The sequence below is a fragment of the Xylaria bambusicola genome (genome assembly GCF_022495145.1).
Source record: "Xylaria bambusicola strain CBS 139988 unplaced genomic scaffold F5B22scaffold_74, whole genome shotgun sequence".
Classification (NCBI taxonomy): Eukaryota; Fungi; Ascomycota; class Sordariomycetes; order Xylariales; family Xylariaceae; genus Xylaria; species Xylaria bambusicola.
In genome coordinates, this window is record NW_025953627.1 from 48,265 (window position 1) to 75,775 (window position 27,511).

The window sequence follows — 27,511 nt, forward strand, 5'->3', positions numbered from 1 at the left end:
ACGACGATAACAAAGGTAATGAAGTGCTCTGGGACTCACAGCAATCATGGTAACAATGGGTGTGATGTGTCCATTGTTAATAACAAGGCAACAACAACTTATTGAAGTGGATAGAAACAAAGGCTTTCAAGACTATTGACCTGTAACACAACAGTTATCAGGTACTCAAATACATCAAGATAATTCTAACACCACCTATGTAAACCTAGTGTATATAAATCTGACCTTCCTACCGCTTCTTAGTTGGGTATAAACTACTAAGCTCTTGTAAGGAGTTCCGTAAATCCTCCCAATCCCTTTGTCTTCTGCATTCTATTCAAAACCATAGCGGCAAAACAAAATGTCCGACAAAAAACCAACTCAGAAACCACCTACCACCCCGAAAGACCATCCAGTAAAGGATGATAAGAGGGAGGGGCAGGAAAAAGCCAGCGGCTCCCTAGATTGGCTGGTCGAAGCAGCCAATTATGAGGCCCCAAAGCAGCCCCCCAAAAGCTCAGGAGATTGGATAAAAGACGGTGGGAAAATTGTATGAGAAAGATTTCTTCAATGGAATCCTCATCTCACAGAGTATAGAACTGTGCGGGATGTAATAACAGCAATAATGTATAAAGAAAGAAAATAAACTAAATAAAAATTTAAAAATTAATAAATAGATAAAAAAATATAGGAGATATAAGGGAGCACAGCAATAATAAAAAGTAGGGTTAAAAAATGAAAATTATATTTTAAAATTCCATTAAGAGTGTTAGGGACAATTAGTTAATAATATATAGATCCCTTAAGGTGGTAATGTGTTAGGGCTGGGATAGGGGCAGAATCGTTACAGCAGAGAACGCAATGGTTACTTTTCTTTTCTTTCCTCATGTATATAAGACATAAACTGCTCCCGAGGTAGAGAGCCAGAGGAGACACCCATGCACCATAGACAATACACATCGCTTTGCCTTCTACACTCATTGATCAAGTCTTTCTATTTATCGTTTATTTTAATCAAGAATCTAAGGAGAGTAGGTTTTGTTGGTTTTTTGTTGAGTCAGTTACACTGCGGTCCTTACGTAGTAATATTAAACATTTTAACTATATGAAGCGGCAACCCATTACCTTGATCATTCCTTGGTAATTACGGTGATTGGGTAACCAGTCACGTGACCCTACGGTGGCCTGTGTTTCTCCCCCTTACCAGGCGCTTTCTCTCTCGCTTGGTCTTCCAACGGCCCGCCGTCTTGTTGGTCCGTAACATTCGTCAACTAGGCTGGCTATATACGCTACGGTAGGCTGAATAGGCTTCCGGAGGTCCGGAGGGCCAAAGGGGTTAAGCTATTGACTAAGCTATAGAATGCCTAGATGGCTAGCCCAAAGGCTAGGAGCCGTAACTTATAAGATAATATATAATAACCTTATAACATTTTTAAGGTTAATTTAAAAATAATAATAATAATTTATATAATTTAAAAAACTTTATATTATAAATCCTGGTTTCCTAGTGTAATGGTTATCACAGCGGATTCTGATTCCGCTAATCTGGGTTCGATTCCCAGGGAGACCTGATGAAGTTAAGAGAGATATTGTAATGGCAGGCATTGGGGCAATACTGTGCGGACTGAATATGCCCTGGCAGACTGGGCTAGCGACTGCCAGTAGCCTGTTAGGCTGTTACAGATATTTAAAAGTTATAAGCTTAAAACTTTCTCAGTCTTCTTTTTTTTATTTTCTACGTTGCAAATTCAACTTGTCTTTTTACATACCCTTGAGATAAACAGTGCGCATATGAACAAGAGAGCTTCTGACAGAGAATATATATCTATATGAAGTTGCCATAGCACTGTGTAACTGGCGCCTATGCTACCTAACATAGTCTCTCCTATTTGAAACCATACAGTAATGCATGCACCTATCGATTAGACAATGATGCCCGCGATTTTCTCTAGGTATTACGTTCATCAATCAAACGGAGCCTAGGAAGTGTTAGTTCACTTCATGTTCCTCTCAAAATGCGCCACCGGGATCTCCAACGAAACAATAAGCCGCGCGTCTAGATAACAGGTACAGTTGAGAAGAAGATTTACTTTCGATTCAACCCTCGAAGCCGGTAATCACTGAGCGTCCGTTCCATCTCTAAAAGCAACAGGCAGACTTGAGCAGACTCTGAAGCTTGCAATATTAGTGTTGCCAAGTAAGCCGTCGCACGTTGCGTTTGTTTGACTGTTGAGCACTTGGTCGTGGATAGGGCGAAGCGCATGCTACATGTGCTGAATTGATGAGCATATATATTTTTCTGCAGGGTGCTTCAATGAAGCCGTGCGACAAGAGGTAATCACAGTGATTGTACTCGATGGCCTAAAAGTCCATCCGATTATATCACTGAATCGTGGCGCGCTGAGTGGATTTGTGACCGCTGGGCTAGTTCAAATCTGAGTAATTGAGATGTGAACATCTCCCAGGGTCTCTGACCCAAGTTGCTGGGTTATTACACCTTCTGACCGGTCGTTGTGGGCCATCCAAATATTTGCCGTGCTTAAGATTGCTTTCGGTGCCAATCGTGAACTGTCCACTCCGCAAGTTCTACTGACCAGCCTGTATGTATTATCCTGTAGCTCGTAATAACACGTTGTTAATTCCTTCAGTATAACCATATCGTCTACGTAGGCATAACCAAAAAGGGGCTGTAGCGTCGAGAAGAAATCGGGTCCTCGATTTGGTGCCAGTCTAGATGGATTTCTGGTTTCCCTTTCGCTAAGGGGGAGCCAGTGGCGTTCATTACATTCCCCTATCTTCTCCCTCGTGGCGTCTCTAGTAGCGGGGTGGCGTAATCCATGATGGCAGATGTCTCTGATATACGCGGATTCTCTTGTCTGAATTACAATCACAAGCTTTAGTGGTGATACATGTCTGACGATCGACTGGTTACCCAGTCGCTTGATAGGCAGCGAAAGGGGGCCACTACACCTAAGTGTGAGACCATGTGTGAAGGGTATACGCCTCATCAATATCTTTAGCCATGGTAAACAGCATTTTGACCATCTTCCTTGCTGAAGACATGCTTATCTTCTTCTTGGCGCTGGAATGTGTGACGAATTTTCCTGCCAAGACGGGAATTGAACTGTCTCGCTCTACCCTTGAACATGAAGATCTACACGAGTATCCAAAGCATGAATCCGCCCTGTGGCATGGGATGTCACATATAGTTGAAATCTTGGCATGATCCTGTTTTCCAACAACAAGATCTCCTCGGAACTCTAGGCAAATTCCACGATACTAGATTTGAAAGTTGCACCGGTCACAGGATTGCCCGTTATGCCTACATTAGACGTAAGTGAGCTTAACATTGTGACTGCTGTCCTTGGTAAGTAGAGAACACAGAGTGCTACTATGATATGTGTCATTAACAATTTGTGCAGGCTCATTTGCTGTGGTATATGGCCTGTTTGCTGTCAAGATCAAGAGTGTATGGTATCTTGGCGAAGCATGTAAGTATGTTCCTCACCTTCATTACTCAAGGGTTGATCGCTAACGTAAAATTTCAGTACCAGCTTTGCTCATCGGAGTGTTTTTGGGTCCTGTGGCAGCGAAGTTCCTTGACCCTCAGAGATGGGGCTCAGCAGCATCTGGGCAAGAGCCTACCATCACTCTCGGCGTGATGAGAATCATGATTGGGATTCAATTGTATGTTTGGATTTCCTCCTTAATTCCTCAGCGCTGTCGCCCCAAGGTGCCGCCATCGTTACTCTCAAATCCCCCACTGCCGTGGCTAACCAATACCCACAGGGTGATTGCGGGATATCAGCTGCCTGCTAAATTCCTGCAATGGCGCCGCAAAGAAATTGCCGTCTGCCTCATCCCCATCATGACTCTCATGTGGTTATGTACTTCTATATGCATTCTTGCGACGATACCTAACCTGCCACTGCTGGCTACTCTCGTCATCGGCGCCTGCGTCACATCTACAGATCCCATCTTGTCTCAGGCCGTAGCCAAAGGCCCATTTGCTGACAAATATGTTCCCCGTCACTTGCGGGAGATTATTTCGGCTGAAGCGGGAGCGAACGACGGATTTGCATCGCCTTTTCTCATGCTCTCAGTCAACCTGCTACGTTTCTCCATCGGTCGTCCCGAGACTCTTGTCGATCGAGATAGGGGCGTCGGTCCGCACCCTAGCGACCTTGGTATTGCTATCGGGAATTGGGTAATAGAAACTCTTGTGTATCTCGTCTTGTTGGGCAGTGTATATGGCGCAGTGACAGGCTTTTTCGCTAGGAAAGCTGTTCGCTTTTCTCTGTCTCACAAGTGGATTGATACAGAAAGCTATCTCCTATTTCCCACAGCACTAGGTGTAAGTATTTCATTGACTGATCGAATCTTCTCTCAAATATGCTAAGAGACTCACATAAGCTTTTCATCGTCGGAACTTGTGGCGCCATTGGAACCGGCGATCTTCTGGCTTGCTTTGTCGCTGGATGTGCCTTGAACTGGGATGGGCAATTCTTGGCCGAAGCCGAGCGACGTCACGACGAAGTCAACTCTTGCATCGATGTGCTACTGAATTTTGGGGGATTCATGTACATTGGGACCACTTTACCATGGGGGGAATTCCACCAACCTGACACAACTGGGATAACGTTACCGCGCTTACTCGGCCTTGGAATATTCGTTCTACTTTTCCGGCGCATTCCAGCGCTGCTCGTCACATATAAGGCGATGCCCTCGGTGGTCAAAAGTTGGAAAGAAGCCGTGTTCATGGGCTATTTTGGCCCGATTGGTGTCGGGGCAGTGTACTATCTTGAGCACACTCGATTGCTCTTCAATCGGGACAACCCTCCCGAAAAGGCTGTGGTCGATGCTCTTTTGCCAGGTGCGTGGAAACTGTCCCTTTTCACCCCCCCTCCCGCTACAAGCTGACTAATCCCGCTTAGTGGTTTACTTTCTTGTCCTGCTCTCAATCGTAGTCCATGGCCTCTCTATTCCAGTATTGAGTATTATCTACCATTATTATGGTGTAAGTACGATTACAGACGACGTGGTGGAGCTTCGTCGAGACAGTATCTATGTCCCAACGCCACCGAACGCATTTCAGGGAGATAAAAATACCTTTATCGCGTATAATCGCTTCTTCCGCCCGTTGGCCAGCGTGAGCATGCTTCCACTTGCTCATACACGCAGCGAGAACCAAAATAGTACACACACAGAGCTTGGGGAAGATGGAACGAAAAACGAGCCGAGTGCTCTATAGTATCAAACTTGGAGAATCATGGATTATCAGCCTGTACCTGCAACGCTTAACGAGACACGAAGATGTGTCTACCAGGGAACAACGTGGCCATGAGACACATCTACGAGAATGTAGATCTAGGTAGATTAATGGTGTGATTTGAGGCATTTCCCTTTCATTTATTCATTCCTTTCTTTCTTTCCTCCCCTCATCCCCTTAATTGATTTGGTTATGTTTATGGGTCAAAGTTGCTATTGTTGAAGGGTAGGCCTCTATTCTCTTTTGAAAGTTGGCAATTGCACTATCATCGGATGAATGGATCGACTCCCCTTGTACAGGCCCTAATTCCATAGCGATGAGTAATTAAAATGTAGACATGGGAAATCATTTGAATGATTTAGGAGCTCTATTGACATCGCTGGCGCCTAAAGGGCGATTACTCCAGACACCTTGAGTATTTTGGACTTCCAAAAAGGGATACATCGTATCTAAGTGTATTAGGTAATTGGGGTATGGTCATGATTGTGGCGTGAGTCATATCAACAGGGAACAACCTGTGTACTTAGAAATAACCATAATAGTGGAAACTTTAGGCTTTCGGTTGTCTACCTGACTGATTGAGTTGATCGGTCGCCTGCATCTTCTCATTGTCGAACTACGAAATACCCATTTCTTTGTTGCGAGGTCTTCGTAAGGTGGTACCGTAGGTAGTGCAAGTATGAAGTACCTACTTCGTACAGCTTGTACCACCATCTAGCCACTCATGCCTACTGGCTTATGTCAGGATGGGTACCTAGGAGGTAGGTAATAGGTAGGTATGTATTCATGTTAGTGGTATGTCGATGGCGAAGTATTTGAACGAGGTTCATTTTTGGGGATTATGCGACAGCCCAGACCCTGCTTATGTATATACCTACTTATATATACATACCCAGGTAGGTATATACAATGTCTACCAGTCTTTCTGTTGGCAGTATATGTACATCCCGATAGGTAGACTGGCAAAAGTCCCTACCTCCTCTTCTCTTCTCTTCTCCAGCCTGGAATTCTGGAATTGCAAGCAAGGATTTCGGCTTTGGGCTTCCCCAAACAGCCCCTATTTGTATCCCCCCCCCCCTCCCGAGCCCCCATAATCCGCTAGATAGATAGGTAGGCCACTTAAGACATCTTAGCCTACCTACCTACCTACCTACCTAAGGTACATAGTTCCAGGCAGTAGTACCTAACCTAGGTAGGTAGTAGTAGGTTAGGTTACCGGTAGTACTTAAGTAGGCAGAAGGCTGATATTGGTAGACAACCACCCATCGCACCGTTCTTTCCCACCGTGTACGTCCCTTATCCACGCTATCCACGCTATCCATCTGCCTCAGCTGAGAATAATACCGTGTGTTTTTTTCTTCTTCTCATATGTCTTCTCCGTAGCTGTCAAGCCCAACAGTGCCAGCGCTGGCCGACACATAAGCCATGTCGGTCAAACGCCTCTTTGCCTTCAAGGGCACCTTGTCGAATGCCTCGATCCAGCACAGGCTGAAGTACATTGTCGCCGCCGCCCTCGCTGCCTTGATCTTCTACCTGGCTGCCCTCAACCGCCAATGGGCGCACCTGGATGGCGTCTTTCGCTTCGAATCCTCCCGCCCTCCTCTCTCTCCTGCGGCTGCCAACAACCATACCATCCACCGACTGGCCCAAGACGCCCAGATCCAATTCAAGCAGCTGCTTGCAAAGCGCGCCACCTCTCTAGAACAAGCCGCGAGCCGCTATCGCGAGCGCCGAGGACGACACCCGCCCCCCGGGTTTGAGACGTGGTTCGCTGCCGCGCAAAAGAGCGACGCCGTCATCGTCGAAGACTTCTTCGACCGAATCTACCATGACATTAATCCCTTTTGGGCCATTGAGCCCGCGCGCCTGCGCCGCATGATCAAAGACGAGCAACATTACATACGCGTTCGAGATGGCAAGGCCTGGTTCGTGTCGGATCACCTTGAGCTTCGTCAGCCCTGGGTGCAGCGATGGACCGAGTTGGTGCAAGAGATGATGCCACATCTTCCTGATCTCGACATGATCCTCAATGTCATGGACGAGACCAGAGTCTTGGTGCCCTGGGAGGATATGAATGAATACGTGGCCGAGGAACAGCGCCAGCGCCACATTTTTCACCCTTCTGACGCCATCGCCGAGTACACCAAGTACCAAGACGAACCCACCGATAATGACGAGCCTGCCATCAAGGTCAAATGGATCGGTGGCGAAGAGCATCAATACTGGGATCACTATCGTGTTACTTGCCCCCCAGAAACACCGGGCCGGAATGTATCTAGTCTCGAGAAACTCGACCGACCGCCCGTCTACCCGACACAGCCCATGCCGTTCACCGTGGATGGCTTTATTCAGAACTTCACCGCATCCTCAGATCCTTGTCTACAGCCGCACCTTCGTGGTATGCATGGAACCTTCATAGAAAGCGTCAGCATGTCCACAACCCATTCCCTGTTTCCCATTTTCGGTGGATGCAAACTGCCTGGTAACAATGAGATTCTTATTCCTGCTGGTATGATCCTCGATAGTTATGACCTGTTCAGCGGGGGGGATTCTCATGGCGGAGACTGGTCTACAAAGAAAGACAGCATCGTATGGCGCGGTGTTGCGAGTGGCGGCCGACATAAGGAGGACAACTGGTGGGGATTTCAACGAATCCGATTCATCCAGATGATGAATGGCACTACTATTTCACTCCTGGAAGCCGGCGAAGACGCCGCCCCCACCTTTGTCTTGCCAGAACGAGAGGAATATCAGGCCGAGGCGCAGAAGAACGGTAGTCTGGGTGAATGGGTTTCGTCATTCAGTGATGCTGCCTTCATGGCGTTTGAGTGCTTCCCTCGACAGGAGGATGGGCACTGCTCTTACCTAGACCCTTACCTGGAGCTCCGGGAGTCAATTCATATGAAAGATCAGTATGATTACAAATTTTTGCCAGATATCGATGGGAACTCATATAGTGGGCGGTTTCGCGCGTTTATGCGAAGCACGAGTCTCGTTCTGAAATCAACCATCTATGCGGAATGGCATGACGACCGGCTCATTCCCTGGGTCCACTTTGTCCCTTTCGACAACACCTTTATTGACATCTATGCCATCCTTGAGTATTATCTCAATGGGCATGACGATGAAGCGTATAAGATCGCCGAAGAGGGCCGAGAGTGGTCTGAAAAAGTCATGCGACGAGAAGATATGAAGTTATACGTTTGGAGACTGCTGTTGGAATATGCGAGGGTTATGGACCCATCTCGGGACAGACTGGCGTTTGTAAGCGACTTAAGGGATTGAGTATGACTTTTTGGACAAGCAATGAAGTTTCAAAGACGACATAAACCACGACTTGGATTGTATAGACTAGTGAGTTACCTTTCGTTCCATGTTCCTGTATGCCTTCGTCGTATATTTTGTATAACCCTGCCCTAAGCGCTAATCTTGAGCATTGATGGTAGATTTCTAATGTTCGGCGAGCCAGAAGCGTTCAGTACTAATGGTGTATAAGCATACAAGCCCGTCTCTGAGATAAAGTTTGGCAATGCTGCTGTTAACCCTGGCCGAGATCACGCTGCCTTGATCCGCTTGTTCGGATACCTGCTAGGCTGGACTTAGATGCAACATCTGCTTTTGTTTTCGCACAATTGAGACTTTTCGCTAGGCTCCGTCTCTGTTATGGCTTATGGTTCACGATGCTGCATGCATCACGTTGTGTGGCAAGGGCATTGCTTACGCGATGAAATGGAGGAGCGATATATTGCTGCCTAACTGCACGCCTCCGAGGGTTTCCGAGCACAACATTCTTTGGTATGAAAACTCCTTGAATTATTCGCCCTGTCGACATGCGCGAGACCACGTTCAACGTTTTCTCGGAGCGTTTGCACGTCTTTGTATATTTGTTGAACTCGGCCTGAAGGATTTCGGCGTTTGGTTGCAAGTTTAAAGAATGTGGTATAACCTATCCACTAAGTTCCGCGATGGCCGTAGACACCCCGGCATCGCCCAAGTCATTGGCTCACGATTAGACAATACCGCAAGACGGCCTGGCAATGATATTACGCACCGATTGACTGACTTCCTTGCATGTATTATATCACCATGTATGAATTCCTACGACAGCGAGCGAGCGAGCGAGAGAGAGAGAGAGAGAGAGAGAGAGAGAGAGAGAGAGAGAGAGAGAGAGAGAGAGAGATTTGTATAGGCGTTGGGTTAATTGGTATTAACATTTCTTGTTCAATATATGTATATCCTACTCTGATATCGTTCATTGCGTATGTCCACTTGGAGCGTGACTGCATCCTTGATCGAACTTGTTGACTGCTTGCTGGATAGAAGTAATGCTATGACACTCGTATTCATAACTGCGTCGGCATACACAACTCGTAACTCGAGGTGTTTTCAAAAGCCTTCCTTCAGGTCTAGGTCTAGTAACGGCTGCTCTTGAATTCTATGTCTTTCCTGAAGGTCCAGAAGCGGCCTTCGCTTGACATGCTCTTGTAACCTAGTACACCCTCGACCATGGCGAGAAGAAGGGTTGGCGAGATCTGCTGCGTTGTGTGTCGCGACTCTACGGTAACAGTCAGACGGTCGTATACAATGCCAAGGCCAAATGCAGATTGGTGTAGCTTAATTTCGGCCAGCGGCGGCTGTGAAGCTGTTAGCCGTGTTCGAAGTCTACGCTTGTATGTACAATTTGGAAATACGAGACTGACCCTGTTTGTGAGGTTGTAGTTCGTCCTAGCCCATTTCTTCAAGTAGTCTGATAGAAACTGCAATGTTGGACTATGACTGCATTGAACTTCGATGCACGATGAGTTCAAGTCGCGAACGGTGAGATGGTAAGGTGGCTTGAGAAGTAGTTCCTCGGGACGAGGTATGATGTCGACTTCGGGTACCACCTCAATCGCGGGGCTCTGATGCTGCGTGCTAGCAGGCGGTTGAAGTGATTCTAGTACGGCAGCAGTGCCAGTTTTGTTGTCAACTGTCATATCTGCCCAGTCGTCTGCTGCCGTGGGCTCGATGCTTGGCGATGTGCCAGCCTTTGCATTCTCTTCGAACACCTTGCGCAGGCATCCCGTAAAGAACGAGAGCATATAAGACGGTGACGGAATCGCGCCTTTAGGAAAAGATACCACGAGGCCCTTTTGTCGATCAGACCAGACGATATTTATTTCTCGGCTTTTGGACGTCTATGGACGTTCATGGGTTTTTATCAGTATCAAGTCAGCACAAAATGAGTATGCAGAAGCCCATACCTCGAGAAAGACACGAACATGCCCATCTGCGCGCTCTAAGAATTTGTCTGCCCACTGCTCGTTGGCCTCATTGTCGGCAAGCGTGGTTAGAGCCGTGCAACATGCTTCTACAGCGGCGGCTACTGACACCACCAGAATCGTCTTATCGGGATAGAAAGAGCCCAGATCTGAGACGAGAAGAGGCCACTCTGGGTCAACGGAGACCCTTACGCCGACCACCACCTTTAGATTCCTAATGGCTTTCTGTACGGGTGCATCTTGGTTGTCCCAAGAGTCACGAATGCCAACTTGAACCTTGATGGGGCTGTATGAGCGTTAGCCTTGGCTGGGCCCTTAAAATGCTAATCACCTAGTGTAACTGGATGAGCGCTCACAGTCTGGACATGATCAACGTCGCGTGCAACTACTTAGGTTGGATGGATGTCTGTTGAGTACGGGATATTGCTACGTCCATGCGGATATGACGTGGGAACACCACCCTCTACCATCTATTTCATAAACATACGCGGTGAGACTTCTACTACACGCGAGATTACCTAAAGCTTCCTGGACGCTATTCATCCTACTCTTATTCGTTGGTAAAATGCGCCTTACGGCTGAAGCGCCGTGGTAGCCCTGCCAAGCCTTAGCTGAGATTTGGTAGTGGCGGTGTCACAGGCCAGCAGATTTGGCACTTTTAGTGTTGATAGCTTCTCCACGTGCACGGCTCCTAATTATCTTGTAATCTCTTGCTTCAATCTCTGAGTTCTCCCTCGGCGTAATGCCATAGCCGGCTTACCTAGGTGCGGCGAGTTGGTGTAAAGCTCATCGCGGAATGTAGCCGCTTCAACTTGCCAATTATAGGTAGGTCGGTCGCATCACTTCATTGCTAGGCTTAGAGCCAGATCAATGAAAGTAGGTCTGTCCTAGCTCAACTAGAAACGTGCAACTGACTTGGCACACAGATATCGCATCCCGAATCGTGCCAGAAATGCTTGTTCGCGATGTAGGCTGCATGTCCCGTGCGTACACTAGGTACTCCGTTCGGTACAAACCTCTAGCACGAATCATTTATGCTCTGGACTACTTTTAGTTACTATGCATCCTTGAAGCTCGAAAGCGATGTTCTTTCGTTTAGAGTAATTTCCTACGGCGACCGAATGCGACGAATGATTCGATGATTCCCATTCATCTGTAGGACTTTACTAGGATTCTATGTAGGTAAGTTGAAACTTCACATAGATACGATATGGATAGTAAATCAAGGCTTGCACTAGGAGATTAGGCTGTGAGGGCTGAAGCTCCAAGGATTCCTTTTGAGGACGTCACACCGCTAGGGCTGAACACAAGGTTGACAACAGAATCAGGGGTAAGTTCGGGATAGCTTCAAAGCCCAAACTGATTAGGAAAGGCTGAGATCGCTATGGAGCTAGCGTTGCATTAGCTCCTTGAACCCTGAAGAATCGATTATGGATAGATTTACACTATAGTTTTAGAGACAATGAATACGATGTAAAATCAAGTCCCAGGCATAGCTATTAGTATATAAGTCGTAGTTCTAACCTTGTGTCCTCTCGAAATCGTCAAACCTTACCTCCCTTACAACTCATTCAAACCCTATTTCCCAAGCTCCTTCAGAACTCTCCTTCCAACATGTCTCTCCCTCCAGTTGAGAAGCTGCCTCTAGCTCTTCGCAAGAGTGGTGAGTTCCCTATCACTGATCATGTCCATCGAATCGAACACGAATGCTAATGGACTTAGTGAGGGATGACTGGGATGCTAAGAAAGGAGATCTTGAGGCTAAGATCACCGAGATCTTGGGCACTGAGTGGACTATAGATGTAAATCCCAACCAGGTCTTCGCCTACGCAGGGGAAGAGAGGAGTTATGCGAGGGAGAGTCTAGGTGCCTGCATTCACGAGTGAGTACTGGACTTTACGTCCTCTGCGGTAATATGAGATACTGATATTAGACTCAGATACTTTGACAGTGCTATGAGGCGACTGGAAGAGTTCAGCGATTACTTCAAAGAGGATGGTGTGAACGAGCTCAACACCATCGCCTACGCTCATGTCCTCAACTTGGATCTCGACGAGCAGAAGCGCTTCAGTTACTGTGGGTGTGACGTCGTCGAGGGTCGGCTTCGCCTCCTCTTCAGTCCAGGCAACCTAGGCTGCAACATAGGGTCGTGTCTTGACCGCGAGGTTCTGGCAAAGGCGCTCAACGACGCGCCCGCACCTGAAGATGCCGCCGCCCCCATGAGCTTCCATGCTCGCACCAGCATTCGTCAAGAATACGACCCCAAGATCGAGGAAACTCGGGCACGCATCGGCGAGATTCTGTCCAAGCCGGACATCAAGCTCAACCCAAACTTTGAGGAGAATTACGCCAAGCTCCTAGAAGAGAGCAAAGTTAAGAAAACGAATCTTGTTAAAGAATGGGAACAGCTCTTGGGTGGTTGGACCAAGAGTTACTTCTCGGGTCTGCTTAGCCAGCTCCAGTGGCAAAAATTCGAGGACGACGAGCTCTTGCAGGAGGGTTTCAACGATGTGGTTGACAAGGGAGAGGTTGTACTGAGACTCGTCGACAAACTTCAGAAGGACTCATACTGCGAGTGCGTGATTGAGGATGGTATCCTCTATCTCCAGGTAAGAAAATCCCTCATTGTATCAATGTGATATGTTTGACTAACATGGTATTGGCAGACTACTCCTAAGACTTGGGGATCGAACATAGATAATGCTGCCTCGAAGTTGATGGACCTCTTGTAAAAGGGATGTATATTAGTTCGTTTATATTAGAATCTTGATGATTAATAATCAACCTTGCATGTTTATATTCAAGTGTTGTACGCTGCCTAGATATTTCTATTCTACTCAACCAAACTCACATTTAGGGTTGTGCTGTCTTAAATACGTCCGACAATGTACATTAATGGGTATAATTCTGTAGTTGCCAACGATTCCTGGGCATGCCCCTATGTATTATATAAATATTTCATTAACCATTCCTGTGTCTGACGTGCAAGCTTCGACGACCATTTAGAAAACAATCTTGCTTCGGAGTAAATTCCTACACCTCCATTTACATATAGAATGTGACAAATTGTGCAATGTGAAGCTACTGGCTGTTACACGCGCTCATGGCTACGGGCTTATGCAGCGCGAGAGTCCCTTTCGTGACCTTCATCATGCATGCAATTAATATTAAAAGTAAGACTATACACACCTTACTTCATGAAACAGGCCAATTAGTCCTAGGTGGTTAGGAGAGGCAGTTCAGCTATATATAGAGTCAAAGTCAAGGTACCGAGGCTAGGAAGGAATTGGATGGCAAAGGACTGTCACAGTACTGCCCTGCTGTGATTACAAGTAAATGTTTTGTTATTGCACGAGGAGGGAAGTTCTAGTTTTCTCCCCTTATTCCCTTACTTAGCTTTATATAACCCGAATGCAGTGTTCATTGGTCCGTGCTATGTATTGGAAATTAGGCTTCATTAGTTCTGTGACAAGGACTGATGGAACACTAGCAAATTATTGTAATGTAAATAGGTTTAATTCCAAGCCCTGTCATCTGCACTCATTTTACTGGCATATTTAAATAAATATATAGAAAAATAGAGACGTTAAAGTTACCCATAGAGCCGGGAGCCTTGTAGCTAAAGAGTCGTAGAGTTTAGCTTTCCAAGATATATAGGAGGCTCAGAGATGAGGTTACTACTCCCTAAAGCGTTTCAGAACTTGCCTCAAATTTCTAATTGCATATGTCTTTACATGTATATATATTACATGGTAGATGTCCTCAGCTGATCGTGCTATAGATAGTACGAGAATGTTGTAGGTTCTTTTCTGGCTGGTTTTACATTGGCTGATCTCGAATTTAGTGTGATTTGGTGAGGACAACGATTCAAGAGTTGGGATGGCTGAATAGTTTAGGGCGTGTCCAGGTATTAAGACACCTCCATCTCCTGATTCCATTCATCAAATACCTCTGCTAAGTTTTGGTAAAGATGAGAAATGAGTGAGCAATAGTTCATACCCTCACCATAACAAGAATGTGTTCTTCTACCTAAGTCAACCCACCAAATATCATCCTCTCCCCACAGGCAACACACTTTCCAACGTCGGCACAACGGGAACAATGAAACCTGCCTTATCAAAATAGAGCCGATCAATCGTAGTCTCGCGTTTCGTCCCGTTCCCGTTGGGGATAGCAAAGCGATGATATGCAATATACCAATCATCGGTTCCAGGAACATTAACGATGGAGTTATGGCCCGTGCCCAAAATCCCCTTGGACACGTCCTTCTGCAGAATAACGCCTCGATACGTGAATGGCCCCGTGGCTGATGACCCAGTCGCATAGCCGATGCGATAATTCTCAGAGCGCGTGTCATCAATTGAATAAGTCATGTGATACACGCCTTGCCTATAGATCATAAACGAGCCTTCACGGAAATTGGTCAGGCCTGTCGGGGCTTTGAGAGTCGAGGTCTTGATGGAGAGCATGTCGTCACCTAGCTCGGCCATAAGGGGAGATCTAATATGCTCTTACTTAGTTGCTATATCGGTGTCTGAGGAAAGGGGAGGAGAAAAGAGAAACTGAGAGGGGCGGAAAGAACGGAGTAGCTTACCCATTCCCCCAGTATATATAACACTTGTTCGTATTAGGGTCCAAAAACGCTGCAGGATCGATGGCCTGACCAGAAGTGAGCGCTTCATTATTCAGGATCATAGCCTTGGACTGAGCAATGAACGGGCCCTCAGGCGAGTTTGCTACCGCTACGCCAATCGTCTTCCTGTTATACGCCGGATTCTGGCCGCTGAAGTAGAAGTAGTATCTTTCATCTCGTTGGATGATCGTGGGCGCCCATGCGCTCTAGACGTCTCCATTAATATTTGAATTACCATAATTGAGTATTAGCGTTAGCGATTGGGGGTGTGGCTTGCTTACTCCTGTTGCCCACGGCACATTTCCTCTGGCTCCATTCAGCGTCAAAAATGGTTCCCGAGAACGCGTCCACGTCGCAAGATCAGTCTATGTCATATACGTCAGTTCTTGCGAGGGAATCATTCCGTCTATAGCGGTGGTAATTGAGGTGTTATTCTTACAGACTTCCACCAGTAAAACGTCTGTCCGCCCCAGCTAGGAAATCCATCCGTAGTTGGGTAGATATAATATGTACCTCTAAAGACAGCAATATTTGGATCTGCATTATATCCTACCAAAGCAGGGCTGTCCCTCTTCTCAATTGCCCTTTTACTTGCCCTCTCTGCTGTTTTCGTGGGGACCGATATAAGGGGCCGAGGGATGCTTGCGGTGACGGCGCAGGCACAGGTCAATGTGAATGTCAATGCCGCTGGGATCACGCTGATTAGATGCATTTTGGAACGAGATTGAACGTACTATGTTTTGTCTCAATTGTCCAAATAGTAGCTTGGCTTCGCAACCCGAGTCAGCGTCGGCCAGTTCACTAATTTATACTAAGGCAACATGGTTGTGGTGTCATTTGCCAAGTTGTTTTCATTCCTCTGTACCAGGCAACTAGTTTTGGTGTGGGGTTTCATTCTATAGGATCCATCATATAAAGTCCTGTATATAATGGCTGTACTTGAAAGCCCACCTATGGGAAGAGATCTTGATGTGCCTTGGGGTCATGGTGGGGATTCTGCCGGTGTAGTGGTGTCCGTGTCATGATGTCTACCGAGGCTAGTGCATGCGGAGAATGCGATGCTGATGAATACTACCCCAAAGCAACCCTGGAGGGAGTAGGAAATAGCCATTGGCAATGTGGAGAGAACACGAGCGAAAAAGGTTGTAAGGCCTATATGCGCTCCAATGACACCGGAACGCTAATCCGAAAAGTACCACCAGTCGTTTGCACTTTTTATGTCATCAAAATTGTGAGTGAACTCTTGATCAGGAATACAAGATACATGTTTCAGATACAATTGAAAGAGGCATAGTTCTCTGTAATACTATGGTTGCTTTGAGTCTGTTTAGATAACCTGGATTGTTGCCGCTCAAGTGGCCTAGATCGTGGATCACCATGGAACAGTTGAAGTTCCGTATTGAAAAATATTTCCGAGCTGAATCTGAATTACTGCGATGTTTTAGATAGGGTATCACGGTTCGCGGACAAGATTTTGTTATTCATTGCTTTACAACTACTACTTCTTACCATGTCTAAGCAGTATTCTAGTTACAGGTTACTCTAATAGATTTTTTGAAGATAATGTGCAGAAATAGAAATGTCTTTTTTTAAAGCTAGATACTTGGGTCACATTTTAATCTGTGCTTCTCCGCCTGTTATACATTCACACGGCTTCAAATAGGAGGTTTAAGGTTTAGACTACAAGAATGTCTGTCCTGTTTCTAGCAGCTATAGAGTTTTATGCTCTCCTTGCCACGATACACAAAAGGCTTTGGGTAAGCTTCTTATAGCGTTAAAGCTATAAGTACCTTTGTCACTCTGGTTGAAATGGTGCAACAACTGGCAGGCACAAATCACAACTTCCTTGTGTTTGTCTTTTGTTTTTGTGTTCTAGTAAGTAGCACACAGAGGCGCGTCTTCCTTTGGTGCAACAAATCACCTCTCATTCCTGCCTATCTTGGGGATGAGCCTACATAAACTCCTGCACAGCAGAACAAGAATCCAACCAAATGCACCGTTGGATACTTGAATAGTCCCCATGGTCAATTGTCTCTCAAAATGGGAAATTCTGATATTCCGGATACAGGTGGGCTACAAGGAATAGAAATTAAGACGCCTTTGGACCCGGATTGGGGAGTCTATTCTTCCACATACAACCGCCGTGTCCCTGTTATACCGAGAATCGTGGTTCTCCCTGCAACTACTGAGCATGTTTCTCAAGCTGTTCGTTGGGCTGCTGCATATGGCTTCAAGGTTCAGGCTCGCTCAGGCGGCCATTCGTATGCGTCACATAGCAGTGGAGGAATGGACGGATCTGTAGTGATCGACCTGCGAAGATTGCAAAACATTGAGCTTGGCCAAGATGGAATCGTGCGAGTAGGTGGTGGAGTGAGACTGGGAAATCTGGACCGTGCTATCTGGCAAGATGGAAGAGCAATTGCCCACGGCACTTGCCCGACCGTTGGCATCGGAGGGCATTTCACACATGGTGGTTTTGGTGTCACATCACGGGCATGGGGCCTGTCCATGGATCAGATTCTGCGGTTAGATGTTGTCATGGCAGATGGACAGATTGTCCAAGCGTCAGAAATGGTGAATAACGACTTGTTTATGGTGAGCTGGTTATCCTACCCTCTGTACCATAGCAGCATCGGCTATTCCTCGCTGACCTACTAGAGCAGGCAATGCGTGGAGCTGCAGACTCATTCGGTATTGCTGTCAACTTCTACATTCGAACACAGGAGGCACCCAAGGCTATCACCAAATGGTCCGTTGACCTCCCACAGGCTATGAAGACTGTCGATAACGCTGTCGAGACATTCCAGTATATACAGGACTTCGTCAACGATGCGTCTAAGATCGACCGAAATCTGAATGTTGTCATCTTCCTCGGCCACGATCGTTTTACCATCGAAGGAACATACTTAGGAGGCGCTTTGCAATTTCATGATATGGTCTTGATGCCGTTGCTGCAAGGGTGCCCGGCAAAGGATGGCCATAGCGCCAGCTACAACCCAGTTGGCTGGATGATGCTACTGCAGCAGTTGGCTGATGGCCAGGATCTCAATGTCAGCCCCAACCACATGGAGCGCCTAATCTTCTTCGCCAAGAGTGTCGCAGTGTCCAATCCTGGACTATCAAGGGATGAATTGAAGACCTACTTTGAGTACCTCCTGTCCGAGGGGCAGTCCACATCGATTGGGTACTTCGTTGGCGTCCAACTATATGGAGGGATTGACAGCCAAATCACTGCTAACACTATGCGTGATGCTTACGGGCACCGGGATGCCATGTGGATGTTTCAGCACTATGGGTTCGTCAACGAGGGGACGTTTCCGGAAGAGGGTATTCGGTTCATTGACAACTTGAACAAGGCATTAGGATCTAAACATGGCGCCTCTAATAACTATGCTGACCCGTCAATGGAGAGAGACGAGGCACATAAGCTGTACTACGGCGCCAAGCTTGAGATACTCACGAAGCTCAAGGGAGCGCTTGATCCCCAAGATGTGTTTTCTCACCCACAGTCAATTCAGAAAGAGTAGGTCATAATGGGGGCGTTTATGAGACGCGGAGAACAGCAATGGGGCGGGTGATGGTATAGGGAACTTACCTAGGTTCGGGGTGTATCGGTAGCAGCTACATCACATCACGTCTACACGAGCTACCGACGGTAACAACGGAAAGACGAATAAGTTATCATATCTCATGTTTTACTCATGCTGTAGAATGTGTCTGTCCCTCTGATTTATTGCTTCCAGCTGCTGCTCATTCTGATATCTCGACAGCAAGAATCTGATGATTATAAATGGCATTGGTAGGTACCTGATGATTTGACCATCTAACGGGCAGCTTACCTCAGCAGATTCATTAAGATATGAAACTAACGAGGCGTGTATTTAAACAGATTAACACATTCCCACCTGGGCAATTTGAACTCTACCTCCCTAGCCAATATTCTTATAAGCGGGGTATCTCGGCAGTGCCAGTGTCGATTCGTCCCATTAGGCAGTCATCAACACCATTACTCTTGAAATATTGTCATCACGATACTTATTGTCCTGTTATCAGCACAAGACGGCAATGATATGGCGTCAGAAGCTCGACTACCTCCGCCTATGCACTCCTTTGAGCGTCCCTACAGCTATCTCTCTCGGGCCCTAGTGGCCGCATCGTATCCTCTATTGGGCATATACTACTTCTTACGTCATCCGGCCTTCTACCCTCTATTCCTAGGTCGACTTCTGCCTCTTTCTATCATTTCCATCCTTGTGTATTTGATACTATTTACATTCACTTTTCTCCCCCAATTCGCCTTTCTGGCCATATTTCACGGCCGTGCTGCATGGCTCAATGCCGTAGTTCTCGTATTGGGCGAGGGCCTGGTCATTATCCAGGGTTTGTTCGAAGGCTTCTTCGTCGACGAGTGTCGCGTAGATGTATTTGATGTGAGATGCCCCATTCCGAGACCTTCTCCCTCTATGGGGAAAAATACGACCACATATTGCTCAATTGCGATGTGCGGATACAGGCGAGATAGTTTTCGCTAACCCTGCATAGGCAACTTTGATCAACGAAGATCTCGAAAACCTTGTCGCGCCGCATCGAATCCTTTTCCCGGATGCGCCGAACTCAGTCAAAAAGCTTGGGAAACCGACCAGTGCTGCAGTCTACCAACCGTGGAGCCTAATACAGATCGTCGAGCTCATCATTTGCCTACCGCTCAACTTGATTCCATATGTTGGGACACCGGCTTTTATCATTATCACTGGCGCCAGGCTCGGAACGTTTGCGCACTATAGATGGTTCGAGCTGCGAGGGCTGAATAAGAAGGAGTGCAAACTCGCCCTACGAAACAGGAGTTGGGACTATACGTGGTTTGGTACGGTGGCCATGGTTAGTTCCCCGGAGTCATTTATTTCCCTCTAGACAGATCTCGGGTCGCATTGCTCTCGCATGCCCTCGAAAAATGTGCTGAACTTATGCTCTTCCTCATGATTACTGACTCTAGGGTGTAACAGATACTGGGGCTTATACCCGTCCTATCCTTCTTTTTCCTCTTAACCTCGACGGCAGGGTCAGCACTATGGGCGGCGAGATTAGAGCACCAGATGCGCGTATCTCAACAGGTACCGGGAGAAGTGTCAGCGCACGATCCAGACGAACCGCCTCCCCCATACGTGGATAATCCTATATAAGTACCAGTCTAGGTTTAGTAAATTTGACAGCGCAAGATGAACTACCTCTGTCTGGCTTCATTAGTGCCCTCGAACTACGTTCAGCTTTATTCAATATGTCATTGATTGATACCCCTCTCCACGACCTGCAGCATTATGCTCATGCAGTTCCCTTTGTCTACATGCGACGTAAGTATTGTCATTTCCGTTGTGCTCACCTCATCATAAGTGCAACCCTACCGAGGGATTGACGATTCAAGTAGTGTGATATAACTTCCCTTGTCGCAGGAGAACGAATTTGAGGAATACCTTGGCTTCTAACATCATCCTTACAATGTAGTGAGCTTGCCTAGTTTTACTCGCTTGTGTAGCTTGTACCGCTTCCAAATGCTTATTACATTGCATTGTCTAAATCTAGTCCATCAAAAACAAACTGCACCTCAAACTGAATCTGATGCTGTTCTTTCTACCTGCTCGAAGACATTTATCTCTCCGCCGCCTGTTTGAAATGAAAGACAGCGAGGTGGGTGATGCGCCACTAGTTGTAAGTTAGGTGCACTACCTACACTCGATAAATGCTGTGCTTGCCAGTGGGTTTGATTCTTCAGATTTGTACTAATGTAGGTAGGCAGCATCAAGCAAGTGCGGCCAATTTCGTGGATGCGGTGTGCAGTCGTCTGGCCTTTCCCTTGCCACAGCCATCTCTAGTAGTGGAAAGCACGCAAGTGTGATAGTGACTGCAACGCACTTTCCGCGGACGTGTTGATCTTTGAAGTGAAGGTGCTCTGGAGTATGTCTGACTGACTGACTTGCTCCTTGCCTGTCTGGTGGAGCAGCAGGCATGGCGAGGAAGGATGGAGGGTGCCCGTACCTGCTTAACCCGGTATGATATGGTGGTGATGGTGCTCATGGCGCTGCAAATGGTTGGCGTACCTTCCCCCCTCTTCAATATATGACGTGTCTACGTCGTTCGTGGGAAAGCACGACGTGTAGGACGCGTAAATTGCGTTCGAGTAGAAGAGATGGCTTCTCGCTTTGATTCTCCCACCCACCTTTCTCACCTGCTCCTTTCGACTCTCCTCCTCCTCACCCTTCCTTTCCACCTCGCCCGCTCACCTCGACCTAACTTTCCTCTCCATCATCTCTCCCTCACCTTTCCCTCATCTACTTACTACCGTCGCCACTCATTCGTTACAATTGCCATACCAGCATTTATCACACATTGATCAGCATCCAGTCACATATACAGACTTCCATCCGCACGTCGCCAAGCAAGCATGCGTGCCGACGCCCTCTTGGGCCTCCTTGGGGTTGCTGGCCTCACAGGTCTATCATCCGCTCAGCAATACGGCAATTCGTAAGTACAGCTTCTCCTTTCTACTTTGACGACTCTGCCTCTATGGCTAGAGCGGCTGATGCATCTTGATGGAGGCGAGGCTGACCGACCTGAACTGCATAGTCCTGGCACCTCTGGAAATGGAGGCAATCCTAATGGCGGATCAAGTCCGCCTCCTGGGTCTGGTCCTCAGACTGGATCAAATCCCGACACTGGGTCCAGCCCTGGTACTGGCACCGGTTCAAATCCTAACAATGGACCTGGTAACGGATCTGGCAGCGGACCTGCCGTTGGAACTTGTCCTGTTCCGCCAACTACTACTGTTTTTGTCACCATCACGCCTGCATTTCTTCCCACTGCTGTCTCAACTGTCCTCTCTACTGTCACCGTTTCTGTATCTCCTGGTTCTGGTAGTCCTGGTCAAGGCGGCCCTAATCAAGGCGGCTCGGGCACCGTTCCTTACATCACATCTTATCTGCCATCCGCTTCTAGCTCCTTCCCATGGTCTCCTGCTGGCGTATCACCAACCAATCCTGTTGCCTGGTCTACAGACTTCCTGACTCTCACTTTGCCTCCTGGCCCGGGTCAAGCATCTCCTAGCACCATCACCTATACCATTGTCTCTCCGCTTGGTTACAATCCTTCTGACACCAATTACAGCGGCCACCCACAAACCATAACTGTTACCCAGCCTGCGGGTGGGCCGGGAAATAGTGGTGCTCCTGGCGGTGCGCCAGGTGGCGGATTGAGTGGCGTTCCTGGTCAAACAAGTGGCCCTGGCGGCGCTGGCAGTGGTGGTAACCCCAATATTGGTACTGGCACTGCACCTCTTACGATCACCGAAACTATACCGGCTGGTAGCTCCCCCAACGGGGGTTCTGGTGGCTCTGGTGGAAATCCCAACATCGGTACAAGCCTTACTCCTCTTACGATCACTCAGACTGTCCCAGCTGGTGGTTCACCCAATGGAGGCCCCGGTGGTTCCGGAGGCAACCCCAATGCTGGTTCTAATTCCCTACCTCTTACCATCACCGAAACTATTCCGGCTGGTGGCCTACCTAACGGTGGCCCGGGTGGTCCTGGTGGAAATCCCAACATCGGTACAAGCCCTACTCCTCTTACGATCACTCAGACTGTCCCAGCTGGTGGTTCACCCAACGGTGGTCCCGGTGGTTCCGGAGGCAACCCCAATGCTGGTTCTAATTCCCTACCTCTTACCATCACCGAAACTATTCCGGCTGGTGGTTTTCCCAACGGTGGTCCCGGTGGTTCTGGAGGCAACCCCAATGCTGGTTCTAATTCCGTACCTCTTACTGTCACAGAAACTATTCCGGCTGGCGGCTCAACCAACGGTGGCCCGGGTGGTCCTGGTGGAAATCCCAACCTTGGTACAAGCCCTACTCCTAGGCCTCCTTTTACTTTTACCGAGACTGTTCCAAATGGTGGCCCAGGCAACGGTGGACAGGGTAACGGACAACCTACAGGCATTCCCTACGACACCGGCAATTATCCTACTCCTACATATCCGTACACCATCACCGTTACTGTGCCTAATGGTGGCATTACAGCATCGAACCCCTCTTCAGGTGGGTTCCCACCTGGCGGTCCTAATGGTTCCAATGGTCCCGGTGGTCAAGGTGGCATATCCATTATCCCCACTATAGTATCCCCTATTCCATCTGGCCCATTCTCTGGTACGTTTGGTATCTCCTCGTCTCCATCTCAGACTGAGAACCCTTGGGGTCCCTTTGGTGGTCTCACTCCTTCAAGTCAGTACACAGGAACAGCTCCTAATGGAGGTAGTGGATCTGAGGGCAGCCAACCTCTACCAACGATCACAATCACGTTTCCTGGAGGCTCTCCGAGTAACCCCAACGGCGGTGCAGGTGGTCCTCTGCAAACACTTACGGTCACAGGTCCTAACGGATTACCAACTGGCCCAAATGGGAGTCAAGCTGGAGGTCAATCTCCTCAGACTCTCACCGTCACGGCACCTAACGGATCACCAACTGAGCCTAATGGTGGCGTGGGTGGCAGCGAACCCCAGACACTTACAGTTACTGTACCCAACGGCCCAGGCGGTAGCGGACCACTACAGACACTCACCGTCACTGTTCCTAATCAGCCATCAACAGGACCTAGCGGGGTTGCAGGTGGAAATGAGCCTCTTCAGACAATTACCGTCACTGTGCCTAATGGTTCGGGTGGAAACGGACCACTTCAGACTCTTACCATCACCGTGCCCAACGGATCGCCGACCGGACCCAACAACGGTGGCGCAACTGGGGGTGCACCTTTACAGACACTGACTATTACCGTTCCCAATAGTGGGACGAATGGCAACGGACCCCTTCAAACATTCACTGTTACTGTCCCTAACGGATCACCGACTGGGCCCAGTGGTGGTGCAGGTGGTAGCGGACCACTCCAAACGCTCACCATTACTGTACCCAATGGAGGTACGAATGGGAACGGCCCCCTTCAAACACTGACTGTCACCGTTCCCAACGGAACGCCCAACGGCCCCAACGGTGGATCAGTCGGAAGCCAGCCTATTTACACAGTTACTGTTCCGGCACCGACCGGATCGCTGACTGGGCCTAACGGCGGTGAAAGTCAGAGCCTGCCGCCACCTACACTCACTGTTACGATCCCCGGACAGTCCCCTACAAGTTATGGTGAATCATCCATACCCCAAGGTAGCACTGGGAGTAGCCAACCACTTCCTACTATTACCATCACAGTACCAGCAGGATCAGGCACTGGTAATGGCGGTGGACCTAGTCAGAGCCAACCCCTTCAAACCCTTACATTGACTATCACTGGTGAGGAAGGACCGGGTGGAATCCAGCCCCTTGAGACAATAACTGTTACCATTCCTTCTGGAAGTCCCGGTGGCGGGGCTGGTGGCCCTGAATCTGGGCAAAGCCAACCACTCCAAACTCTTACTGTCACACTGCCAGCTTCTCACAGCGAGCTAGAGGGCGAACCACATACCATTACCATGACAGCCACAGGCGGATCACCAAGCAACAGCAATTTCCCAGGTTCCAGTGGTCAAGGCACTACGTCTTGCGACGAGAACGGACCCGGCTTGCCAAGCGGTGAACCATGGTCCCCATCGCAGACCGGAGGTAACCCCGGTGGTCAAGGAAGTCAACCTGGAGGGCAGTCGTCCGGTCCTTGGCCAACCCAGTCTGCAGGCGGACAAGGCCCATCAGGCTCACCATCAAGCGGCCCTTTCCAGACTTCCAATAACCCTAACGGCGCTGGTCCGTCCGGCTCTCCGTCGAATGGGCCTTGGTCACCTTCTTCTGCTGATAACCCAGGGGGCTCGCCAGCCAGCACTTATCCATGTACTGAGCGTGGGCCTGGCGCTTCACCATCGGCATCCGATACGGAGGGATCGCCATTTCCAGTAATCACTTTGACCCTGTCTGAGATACCAATTCAACCAAGCAGCGGCAGCAATGGCGGCTCTCCATTCCCTCCCGGATCTCAGAGTAGTCCAGCAAATCCAAACAGTGCGCTGAACCCTAGCTCAGCTGAAGAAGGTAGTCCATCTAGCGGCATACCTGGGTCTTCGGGCAATCCCACCTCGTCAGGGAGTTCGAATGCTCAACCTGAGCCCAGTCCAAGCGGTGGGTACGGTGCGCCTTTAGTGAGCGAAAGCACTCTTTTCCCCTCTCAGGACTCGGGAAACAGCGCCGTCAACTCTAATCTAGGCCCAACCACGACTCCAGCGCTACCCTTCTCATCGGCTCCTAGTTCTCCATCATCTATTACCAACGGTCCTTCTCGTGGACCCTTCTCATCTGTTCCAAGCAGCGGCTGGAACTTTTCCACATCTGCCTCTCAGGAAGGACCAGCTAGTGAATCAACCAGCTCTCCCGTCGCGGGCTCTAATCCCAGCGAGACCACTTCTTGTACTGATTCAACCACAAATCAAGGTGGATCGGCCTCGACACCCTTGTCGCCTAGCTTTTCATCACCCGTATCGCCCGCATTGACTTCACCTAGTGAGGCAGCTGCCACATCGCCATCTGCAGGCGGCCCTGCCGGCGGCTCAAGCCCAGAGACCCCTATCGGCTGCCTATCCATGACAACAATGGTAATCTCAACGATGACGTTCTCGTGGTGTGATCAAGTGGCATCCTCTACACCAGCCGAAGCTGGCCCAACCGGGCAAGCTAGCATTCAAAATGTTGGAAGTTCGGCAACCAATTCCCTTTCACCAACCTCCCCCGCTGGTGGATACGAGTTCGGTTCTGCCTCGATGGGTAAACGATCAGCTACAACGATTGATATTGTTTTCAACTCAGTTATGAATATTCCATCAACGTTGGCCACTGTCATCCTTCCATCCCCTTCAACCGAGGACGCTCTCGCACCGAGTGAGACTACTTACTGTGGTGGCCTTACTGCTCGAGGTAATTTCATTCAGAATGTGAGTAGCGGTTTCTAATGTAGAATAAACTGAACCCATCAGCTGATCAGTTCTAGTTTGATGACCTCCTACCCCAGAACGTGGGTCTTCAAGATGATCCCAAGCCTATGCCGATACTCGCTCCCTACCATCGTTTCTATTACTCAGGCGGCTTCACTGTTCTTCCGCCCCCAGCCGCTCATTTCAAACCTTCCTCTGGTAATCTCATGATCCAATTCACACCATCGTCTATTTCCAACACTTCTCAGCCGGGAATACCTCCTGATACGGCTGCTATCAGCGTTGGACCTCAGCAACTTGCAACTTGCTTCTCGTTCAACTTCACTCAAGCCAGCATTGGCTGCGATTCCAAGGATGTGCCTTGTTCATTCGCCTTCGCAGGTTTCAAATATGATCGAGTCAAACAAGCCGCCACTAAGGTTGTATCGCAAACAGTCGACGTTCCTGCTTGTCCAGAGGCGACGAACTGTGCATTAACTCCAATTTCCGTCTCAGGGTTTGATGACATAACCTCAATGACTATACAGGCACAAGCCGACGACAAACCTACCATCTGGTGGGCGGACGATTTCACTTTCGGTTGGTTCGAGGATACCTGTGAATCTGCAATGTGTCGTTCTAGAATCCCCAATGATATCACGAAACCCAGCTGGTCTGTCACGGGTCGACGAGCTGCATCCAAATTGATGAGCCTTGTCAGAATTTGGCATTGATAATGCGACACTTGATCTTTGATTGATTGAGTGTGATCGGAATATTTCACTTGCTTCACACAGAAATTTGCTTGTAATTTAGCGGCGGTCGTCATGTGGTCAAGGCTATTACCTTGCCTTCGACATAATACTTATGGTGGATGGAAGTCACAGGTAGATAAAATCACACATCTGGCAATTTTTGGTCGATCCAGAATGTAGCTATTCCTGACGATCTCAAGTCAGATCATCATGTCATACCGCAATTGATTTTGATCTCTTGGTACTCCTTGTGAAGGCTGAACTTCGCGTCTTACATAACTTGAGGCCACACACATCTCCAAATAACCGCACGTAAGTCTATATCATACCTTTAGTGAGCCATTGAAATTTCACGCAAGGTTTTGCCTCCCCCCATTCTACCTCTTCAAACACGGTTCGGTTCTACGCCTGATCCTCTCATAGCTTTTGTCTTTGAGGCATCGCACTTTGACATTCTAGTTAAAACAGAAGCTCTTTTTGAATCGTGGCACTGGTAGCTCCGTAAGCCCCGAGTCTCTATTGTAATCAGAGTCAAGCCTCGACGTACCCAAAGTCCATGCGTTGTGAGTGACCCGCACAATAAGAAGTGTTTGCGTGCGGGGTTCAAGTTCGACTTCATTTAACATGCGCTTGGTTTGGATTCACTGAAGCCTTGATATTCTTAATCATGTTTGAAACAAAATAAGTAGAAAA

At 48.3% G+C, this 27,511-nt stretch overlaps 8 protein-coding genes and 1 non-coding gene across 9 annotated transcripts; 7 read left to right on the forward strand and 2 right to left on the reverse strand.

The window, feature by feature from the left end:
• The first annotated feature begins 1,477 nt into the window (after positions 1-1,477).
• Positions 1,478-1,549, forward strand: F5B22DRAFT_t192. The gene has a single exon. It is a non-coding gene; the product is annotated as a tRNA-Gln (tRNA).
• Positions 1,550-3,297: 1,748 nt separating this feature from the next.
• Positions 3,298-5,230, forward strand: F5B22DRAFT_651755 (Cation/H+ exchanger; the record flags this gene model as incomplete). Its single annotated transcript, XM_047979516.1, has 6 exons — positions 3,298-3,346; positions 3,402-3,470; positions 3,528-3,666; positions 3,769-4,333; positions 4,393-4,852; positions 4,914-5,230. 6 exons carry the CDS (start codon positions 3,298-3,300, stop codon positions 5,228-5,230), a joined length of 1,599 nt encoding a protein of 532 aa, XP_047825611.1.
• A 1,172-nt stretch (positions 5,231-6,402) lies between these two features.
• Positions 6,403-8,783, forward strand: F5B22DRAFT_526653 (capsular associated protein). The gene is made up of 3 exons (XM_047972676.1): positions 6,403-6,440; positions 6,503-8,602; positions 8,718-8,783. Exon 2 carries the CDS (start codon positions 6,674-6,676, stop codon positions 8,531-8,533), a length of 1,860 nt encoding a protein of 619 aa, XP_047825612.1. The 5' UTR covers positions 6,403-6,440; positions 6,503-6,673; the 3' UTR covers positions 8,534-8,602; positions 8,718-8,783.
• Positions 8,784-9,368: 585 nt separating this feature from the next.
• F5B22DRAFT_627987 (uncharacterized protein) lies at positions 9,369-11,056 on the reverse strand. The gene is made up of 4 exons (XM_047976374.1): positions 10,866-11,056; positions 10,492-10,795; positions 9,949-10,425; positions 9,369-9,882 (listed from the first exon to the last, which is right to left on the reverse strand). Exons 1-4 carry the CDS (start codon positions 10,874-10,876, stop codon positions 9,661-9,663), a joined length of 1,014 nt encoding a protein of 337 aa, XP_047825613.1. The 5' UTR covers positions 10,877-11,056; the 3' UTR covers positions 9,369-9,660.
• Positions 11,057-12,040: 984 nt separating this feature from the next.
• On the forward strand, positions 12,041-13,313 carry F5B22DRAFT_627990 (uncharacterized protein). The gene is made up of 4 exons (XM_047976375.1): positions 12,041-12,172; positions 12,232-12,391; positions 12,449-13,118; positions 13,176-13,313. Exons 1-4 carry the CDS (start codon positions 12,124-12,126, stop codon positions 13,239-13,241), a joined length of 945 nt encoding a protein of 314 aa, XP_047825614.1. The 5' UTR covers positions 12,041-12,123; the 3' UTR covers positions 13,242-13,313.
• Positions 13,314-14,135: 822 nt separating this feature from the next.
• F5B22DRAFT_627992 (Arabinanase/levansucrase/invertase) lies at positions 14,136-16,073 on the reverse strand. Its single transcript, XM_047976376.1, has 4 exons — positions 15,582-16,073; positions 15,424-15,507; positions 15,104-15,348; positions 14,136-15,009 (listed from the first exon to the last, which is right to left on the reverse strand). Exons 1-4 carry the CDS (start codon positions 15,852-15,854, stop codon positions 14,559-14,561), a joined length of 1,053 nt encoding a protein of 350 aa, XP_047825615.1. The 5' UTR covers positions 15,855-16,073; the 3' UTR covers positions 14,136-14,558.
• A 1,057-nt stretch (positions 16,074-17,130) lies between these two features.
• On the forward strand, positions 17,131-18,669 carry F5B22DRAFT_661593 (uncharacterized protein; the record flags this gene model as incomplete). Its single annotated transcript, XM_047980369.1, has 2 exons — positions 17,131-17,737; positions 17,806-18,669. Exons 1-2 carry the CDS (start codon positions 17,183-17,185, stop codon positions 18,667-18,669), a joined length of 1,419 nt encoding a protein of 472 aa, XP_047825616.1. The 5' UTR covers positions 17,131-17,182.
• A 543-nt stretch (positions 18,670-19,212) lies between these two features.
• Positions 19,213-20,322, forward strand: F5B22DRAFT_651761 (uncharacterized protein; the record flags this gene model as incomplete). The annotated part of the gene is made up of 3 exons (XM_047979517.1): positions 19,213-19,572; positions 19,685-20,020; positions 20,146-20,322. The coding sequence occupies 3 exons, from the start codon at positions 19,213-19,215 to the stop codon at positions 20,320-20,322; spliced, it is 873 nt and encodes a 290-aa protein (XP_047825617.1).
• Positions 20,323-21,361: 1,039 nt separating this feature from the next.
• On the forward strand, positions 21,362-27,062 carry F5B22DRAFT_526860 (uncharacterized protein). The gene is made up of 3 exons (XM_047972678.1): positions 21,362-21,658; positions 21,761-26,084; positions 26,141-27,062. The coding sequence occupies exons 1-3, from the start codon at positions 21,579-21,581 to the stop codon at positions 26,795-26,797; spliced, it is 5,061 nt and encodes a 1,686-aa protein (XP_047825618.1). The 5' UTR covers positions 21,362-21,578; the 3' UTR covers positions 26,798-27,062.
• The last annotated feature ends 449 nt before the right edge of the window (positions 27,063-27,511 follow it).